Below are 8,161 nucleotides of genomic sequence, written 5' to 3'. Positions count from 1 at the left end.
TGGACTTTACGTGATTCGGTCAGTGCATGAATCAGAGTATGACAATTTTATTAACCAAGTCCAGTGTCTCAATGACGTATCTAAAAAGTAAAGCGCACAGTGTGGTCTACATGGAATAACTTGTTAATTTAACATTATTATTATTTTACAGTAAAATAAAAATGATGAAGCTCTGTTTTATTGAATAAAATTATTGCACATGACATAGAATTACTTACGAGTTTTCTATCACTCCAAATTGACGATTGGCCAAATCAATAGAAATGGAGCATTAGAAACGCTTTAGAGTCTTACTCAGATTAATTACACATTTTCACCGGCTCCAAACAATTGACCACTGAAGGTAGCTGTCAATGTAATTACAGCCTCCATTTCCGTGTCCACTGCCGCACTGCCTCTACACTCAATAACACATTACAGTAAGTTACCATTAAAACACTTCAATCTACTAATTATACAGACATTATTGAATTTACGAAATAGCTTTGATAATTTTGCTTTTAGTGGTTACGTATAATAAACAAATTTTTCGTGTTCCTAATTTTTACTGTGCTGAAATAGCAGGTTATAATATCAAACACATTCGCATTTGTAATATTAGGATACGTCGTAATCGCAGAAGATTTTATCATAATAAATCGTTTTTCCATTTAATCATGAGACATAGCTAGCTAGCCCTAACAGTCTAATTTATTAATTTCTTAAATCCATGAAACTATTTGACGTTTAACTTTAAACTTAATTTTGGCATAGTCTTAAACTGAATTTTATTTAGAGCAGGGCGATAAAGTTTACATCCAGTTTAGCCGCAACCAATAGCTATCATTCAATTTTTACTGCTAAGTTTGTGTATTCAAGTCAAAAAATAAATAAGTAGTATATTGTAGTACTTAAAACCATAATAATAATCGTTAACATAATAAAGCGACTTCAAAAAAGGAGGATCTCAGTTCGATTGTTTGTATGTATATTTTTCCGCGATTATCTCGCGTTTGGCTGAAGCAATTAGGATGCGGTTTTCAGAAAAGTATTTGTTACATTCAGAAGAAATTGGCTTGGCACCGAATTAAAAAGTATAAGTTTGAAATAGAGGTGTATACTATATAGTAAAAAATCGTTAATTCTTTTCAATCTGTTTTTTGAAGGCGGTTGATTTTTTTGCGTAAAAAACAATAATAATTACAGTCTTTCCGTATTGTTATAAGATTTTTGTTCTTAAATTTATTGAACATGTATTACCTACCTACTAGCATAGCTACTACTCTTTTTTCCCCGGGTTGAAACTATAATGACTTCAACCGATACGTCGGACTCCCGCCGACTAAAAACACCCCGGGCACCTTCAACTGCCTGAGCCAGTGCCACGAGATCGCTCGCGCATGCTCAGTGCGACTCTGGCCGATCACGGACTCTGTCATGATTTGAATAGCAGCTTTATTACTCAGCATTTAAGGTCGATTTTCAAATGGTGGTTACGAAATTGGAGTGTACTGGTCGATAAATTTAAATTTCCTCTCACAGGTCTCGTTAGCTCAGAGGGCGAGAGCGCCGATATCCAGGTTTACTGAGCATCGGAGGTCGGAGGTTCAAATCCTTCACGAGCCTAATTTGGACAGCCTTACATTTTGAAGTTTTTCAGTACGAAATATGACACGAGGCTAACATTTATTATTATTTTATTTTATTTAAAAAAATAAGTATTTGTCGGAGATATTTATGAGCATAAACTGCTGAATCTTAAATAAAACCTCATTCGTGATAAATAGTCCTAAATAGTAACCTTTGAGATAGAAAGATTTAAGATGTGATGAGACTAATAGTGTAATATTAAAAAGAGTAATTATTGATAATATCGTGACTATTCGGATTACTGCAATGTATTAAGTAGCTGTGTTATAATGTGTTATTATTGGATAGAACAGGGCTGGGGTGTTTGTTGCATAGTTACTTCTTTCCAGCGCGCTTCGCGAGTGGTGACGGGCGGGCGTTATTGGAAATATGTACAGATTCGGCTAGGAATAAACGACAATGAGGCTTGAATATGTATATAATTGAATACCCTATCCCGATTTAGGATATTCTGACACCCGAGCCGCCGACACATCCTTTGTACCATAAACATTAAAGCTTATCATTGTGCTTTAAATTTTAAAGGAATCTGAAATTTTGAATTATGACCTTCATTTTACATAATTAAAATCTCATAGTAGCCTAAGATCACGAATGCAGAGAACGTTTATTTCTCACTTAGTCTCTGTTAAGAAACCACTTCTGTAAATTTTACATCTCAAACGAGTCCGCTTCTCAAACTATAACTTTAAAGAGATGTCACAGCAAATCTTTTTATCAACAACTAATGTTAGAATCACATTTTGACATCGTCGCCAAGGTTTTGTTGACAAGACGGGTCTCCACACAAAGTCTTTAAGAAAAAGCGAGACTGATAACAATCGTTTTACGTAATTGTTGAACATTCAGTAAAGATGTACCCTCATTATGTTATATCACATCATAGTTGGTAAGAAAGAAGTACGTTGCTACTTGAAATGCTAAGCATCATCATGAACTTGACCCTTGTTGTGACTTTAATATTTAATGTTTATTAAACCTTTTTTGTTGTTGAAAGTTTGGAAGAACATATTTGAATGATTGTAATTCATTCTATTTCACGACATTAGTTATAAAACATGATAATGGTAGTTGTGTCGTGGTTTCTTTTTATCTAATTAAACATTAAGTTATCTTTTAGTATAATAGTAACGTATTTCATGTCTGCGAGGATATGAACTGTCCGCTTTTTATTTTCGTGTATATACACAAACATACCTACGTTCTCTTTAACAAGAAAATAAAAGTGAAGCTATTTAATCAGCACCTAATTGTTGTGGGAAGTTCATAGAAAAATATGTTATAAGTACTGAAAACAAGTGAGCCTAGATTGTAAGGTGTTACGCATAGGTGGTGATTTAACACCAATAAATTACTCCGTAATTCATAACTGATTGCCCTTAATAAGCCGGCGTGCAAGTAATTTTAATTCACTGAAGAATTTCTTATAAACGTCACACATTACTGCGCCTTGTGCCTTGAAGCCGCGGGACATAGAAATGGAGCTGAAAATTAACGTCAATGAGGAGAAAAAATACAAGGGTTTTAATGAAACCTTCAAGCTGTGCGCTTTCTCTCTCGCCTTTGCTTTCCTCTACCCAAACAGAACCACAGCTCTCAAGAGATGCATCACGATCACTCTGATCGTCACTTTCTGCGGCGGTCAGTTGTTTTGGTTCATCACCTACACCTTCAAATGCCTCTACACTTTGGACATCTACAACTTTGCTAGAAACATGACATTGGCTGTTGTTCTCGTACTTTTCTTCATAAAAACATATTACGTAATTTACGCTACGAGCAAGTTTGCGCCGTTGCTGGACAAAATATCAGAGGATCTTCTGGTAGCCAATGATTTAGAGGAAGAATACCAAAAACTATACGATGAGCATATCAAAATCGCAAAAGTTGGTGAGATTTCCTGGTTGCTTATACCGACGATCATGAGCGCTTTGTTTCCTATATATGCTGGATGCTTGATGAGCATAGAGAGTATTCAGACGGACGACTATGAGAGGCGCATGGTGCACGACATGGAGCTGCTCTTTGTGGAAGACATCCAGAGCGAAACGCCCTTCTTTCAATGCATGTTTGCGTACAATTGCGTGCAATGTGTTGTTCTGGTACCCAACTACTGCGGATTCGACGGTTCGTTCTGTATAGCGACAACTCATCTGCGACTCAAGTTAAAACTGATGGTCCTTAAAATGGACAACGCTTTTAAACACTCAAAGAGCCGTCAAGAATTGAGAACGAGAATGTATGAAGCGATTAAAGATCACCAGGATGCGTTGGATTTTTACGTTCAGCTGCAAAATGTGTACGGCCCTTGGCTGTTCGCTGTATTTCTATTGACGTCCTTTATGATATCGTTTAACTTGTACCAAATTTATCTACTTCAAAGAATTGATCCAAAATACACATCGTTCGGAGTGGTTGGAGTACTTCACATCTACTTGCCATGTCACTACGCAAGCAACTTGACGGCGGTAAGATATTAGATTTATTTTTATGATTCCTGCACTGTTTTTTTTTCCGGAACCGAATAAGACCTCAAAAAATAATTCTCAGTTCCGTACAGTCGGTGTCCAAATCGCAGACTACCGTAATGTAAGCTATTTACAGACCCAAGGCAAGTAGGTACAAATCACAGTTGAAGTAATTCAAAGAGGGTTCAAAATGACTTTCAGGTTTCAAACTCTTTGCATGGAACTTGAAGGATCAATTCATTCCTCATATCCTTTACATATAAGGCGGAAGTTGTAAGAAGTCAGCTTTTGTACCTTCATGTTTAAGACATTTATGATACAGGTAGTCGAAATCACAGAATTGGTCAAGTAGTTGTCAACCTAAAACAAGCCTGCAATGGCAAAGCCTGTCTAACTTAGACATTACTGAATGGGATTCAGTTGTTCTGCATTAAAAACTAATAATCGCATCAAACAAACTCATATTTGTATTCGTAATATTAGTTATAATTATAATACGAGACACATTTAACAAAAAACTAGTTTCACACTTTCTATGGTTGATTTAGAGATATAATGGCTAACACCTGTAAGGATTCAACTTATTAATATCTACAATATCTTTCTAATATAGAAATATGAAAATTGCGATATAGTTGGCCGTTATTTAAACATCTTAAGCTGACTTTTATGATGAGTAACGCAAATGTAAATTCAGTATATTAGAAAGGCTTTATAATAGTAATTTAAATATTCTAATATTGAGCTATGATAAAAAATCTTTAAATCTGCCAAAGTTCATCCATTTAAAACACCATTTATTTATATTATTATGCTTTAATCGCCGTTGTCATGTTTTTACATAACACCTATGCTACTCCACCAATCATCTGAGCTCACGGTACGGCAAATAATATGATGACGACTGTTTCTCAGTTAGTTTCCGTAAGGAGACCACTCGACGCAACTTCTTTTAAAATATTAGTCCACCGAGTCAGATTTCGTGTATATTTTTCGGAAATTGTTATGTTTCTACCTCAATTATCATCGCAAACATCACGATGGACAATTATTCAGTGATGAATTGGTGGAAACCGTATCACCAGCAGTGGGAAATAACTTAAATAAAAAGCGTACCGATAGCAATCTATTTACGTAATTGTTAAACATTCATACATTAAAATTATATTCGAAGAAGCTTGTTAAAAACCTACTTGGAACGCTTAACATCATCTTGCACTTAACCCTTAGTTGTGACTATAATATTTTATGTGTATTTATATATTTTTAGACTCTTTGAAAGTTTGTAAGAGCGCTGCATCTGCATATGAATGTCCACGAAATTAGTTGAAGTACAAGAAAAAAGTATAAGAACATCCAATGTACTCTTGATGCATAGACTGTTCGTGTTTGGAATTACAACCAAGCTATCAATAAACTGGGATGTTATCTTTAAATTTTCGTAGACTGCCAAAAGAGACTTATTTTCTGCAGTGACCGATCTATTGAAGGAGAAAAAATTGAAGCTACTTAATAATTTCTCACTCTTAAGTTCGTAGAAAAGTAAAGTACATGTTTTTAATGCGAACATAAGTACTGAAAAGTAATGAGCATAGATTGTAAGGTGTTAGTCGTAGGTGGTGATTTAATACTAATAAATTGCTCGGTAATTCCTAACTGATTGCCCTTAATACACCTGCTTGAACATAGTTTTGATTCGATAGAGAATTCCCCATAAAACGTCACACACACGTATATTTTCTTCAGTGAATCGTAATCATAAATTATTTTTAAAGTAACTGGGTGATTTTCCGGGAAAATGTAACACAAATTAAGAACATCATTATCCTCACCACATTTTCATATTGCAGATTGCTTGATTTAATATTATTTTACCTAAGCTCATAAAGTACTAGGGCTATTATTAGATGAAGTAAGAATTAAAACATTTTAAGCATCATAGTGAAGTGAACCAGTTGGTGAGGATAATGATATGACCTTAACTAGTGTATTTTTTCCGGAGAATCACCCAACTATCATGAGACTGATTCAACATTAAACAACATCATTTAATAATCATAAATGATGTTTAACTCCTACCAAATTTCTTACTGAAAAGAATCGATCAAAATACTTACTTCTGGTGGTTTATGTCTTATACATCTACTTGCCATGACGGCAGTTAGATATAAGATTTATTTTCATAACTCGTACCTACGTAGGCTGATATTGCCCGAAGGCAAGTACATATAAACGGAAATCCTTAAAATAATAGATACGTTACTAAACATGCGTACTTGACCTAATGATTTAGAAATATTCAAATTACTTCTATTTCCGATATGAAAGTGTTACTGTTTTGTGTGCGTAATGTCGCAAAACAAAAACACTAATGTAACTACAGAAAAAGTGTATTTTTATGTATATTAAACCTAGCCGAAATAATAAAGCCATGGTTTTAGAACACTGATTTTATGATCATAACACGAAATGGTGATTTTGATACCATAATTATAATATTAAGATGCTCTCATTTTACCATATTGTTTAAATTAGAGGTTGGTACCCATGTAGCCGGATGGAGCATCTTATTTTTCCGTTCTTGTTGATGTCGTGTCTTGGGCTTAAACAAGGATGGCATCAGAAGTTTTTAGTCTGTGCATGTGCAATACGAATATATACTCAATCGTTCTCGCTTAGGTTAGTAGATTAGGTTACCTTATATAAGTCAATGTACCTGCCTATGTGGTAAGCTAGATCAACCTTTTATATATCCGATAGAAATTTTGTTGAGGAAAGAATAGTCATATTAGCAAGCTTACGCCTATATGTGAGACCATATTGACCTGATTAGATATAGACCTGATAAAGACATTGAAGAGGTCATTATGGCACGTACCAGAATTTGAACCTGCAGCCTTGTTACAAAAATCCGGTCCATATACCTCTGGACCGCCCGACCTCTAGTTCTTTCTACGTCAGCGTACTATCGTATCTACTATCAAGGTGCTTGTCTGTCAAGGCGGCACACAACCGGTCGTCAGCGTCATTGTCTTGAGAAATTCGTGATATAATATACAATTACCGAAACTTTAAAACTTGATTTACTTCAAGGCAATTATTTTGAAATACTTTTTGAAATACCGCATTTCTTTTATACTTTTCAAGTTTCGACAGGCTAGCAATTGTTAAATACATTTAAATCATAACTTCAGGGAGAAAACGCGTTTTCAGGTCGAAATATGAAGTTTATGTGTCATTCGCATGGAATGCGAAACATTTCAAGCATTTTCGCTTAACACTCAATAAACAAGTAAAAACAACGAAATAGAATAAAGATTCTGAAGCCTGGACTAAACGTATAAATAAAATCCAATCACTTCCGGAGGCTAAACGATGGAAACCGGGAACTACGCCATAGGAAGCGCTATCTGGCTACCAAAACGTAGAGTCATGTAGAGTTAGACTCAAGCATAATATTTCTGAGGTTTGCTTCTTATTTCAGATCAGTGAAGAAATTCCAGACGACCTTTACTTAGTTAAATGGGAATCCTGGGCAGACCCAGTAGCGACTAAGCTTCTTATATTCATGATTGCAAGAGCACAAAAGCAACTGATCGTTACCGGCATGGGGCTGGTTGTGTTCAACATGGAGCTCTTCAAATCAATCCTGCAAACATCTTACTCTTTCTTTACTCTTATAACAGCTTAGATACGCAGAAGAAAAAACTTTTTTTTATATATTGGCACATATTTTACTGATTGTTTGTTCACTCGGCTGCTGACGTAAGGCGTTGTGGAATCATATCTTGCTTTCACAACAAATAGTCCTGCTCTAAAACTTCAGCATTAAGATACTAATATATCATTTTATCTCGTCTATTCTTCTTCTTTTCTCTCTCATATTTTTATCTCTTTCATGTTCTCTATTATCTACCTTAAAAGCTTTTTTTCGCACATAATTCCTGTTACAAAAACACACACATTCACGATGAATAAATTTTAGAACTATAATAAACCCCTTTTTTGTTTTATTCACTTTTGTGTAGTAATTAAACATCGATGACAGCCATAATGGTCGTAAA

General features: G+C 34.9%; 1 protein-coding gene across 1 annotated transcript; it reads left to right on the top strand.

The window, feature by feature from the left end:
• Positions 1-2,473: 2,473 nt before the first annotated feature.
• LOC113491717 (odorant receptor 94a-like) lies at positions 2,474-8,161 on the top strand. Its single transcript, XM_026868841.1, has 2 exons — positions 2,474-4,097; positions 7,582-8,161. The coding sequence occupies exons 1-2, from the start codon at positions 3,108-3,110 to the stop codon at positions 7,786-7,788; spliced, it is 1,197 nt and encodes a 398-aa protein (XP_026724642.1). The 5' UTR covers positions 2,474-3,107; the 3' UTR covers positions 7,789-8,161.

Source organism: Trichoplusia ni, chromosome 3, assembly GCF_003590095.1.
Source record: "Trichoplusia ni isolate ovarian cell line Hi5 chromosome 3, tn1, whole genome shotgun sequence".
In the NCBI taxonomy this organism is placed as follows: domain Eukaryota; kingdom Metazoa; phylum Arthropoda; class Insecta; order Lepidoptera; family Noctuidae; genus Trichoplusia; species Trichoplusia ni.
Note: the sequence above shows the minus strand (reverse complement) of the source record. Positions and strands in the feature narration are given on the sequence as shown.

Excerpts from the sequence above, each read along its gene's own strand:
- LOC113491717 (XM_026868841.1), top strand. The coding sequence starts at position 3,108 with ATGGAGCTGAAAATTAACGTCAATGAGGAGAAAAAATACAAGGGTTTT. Across the intron at positions 4,098-7,581 it reads ACGCAAGCAACTTGACGGCG|ATCAGTGAAGAAATTCCAGA; the intron begins GTAAGATATTAG and ends TTCTTATTTCAG.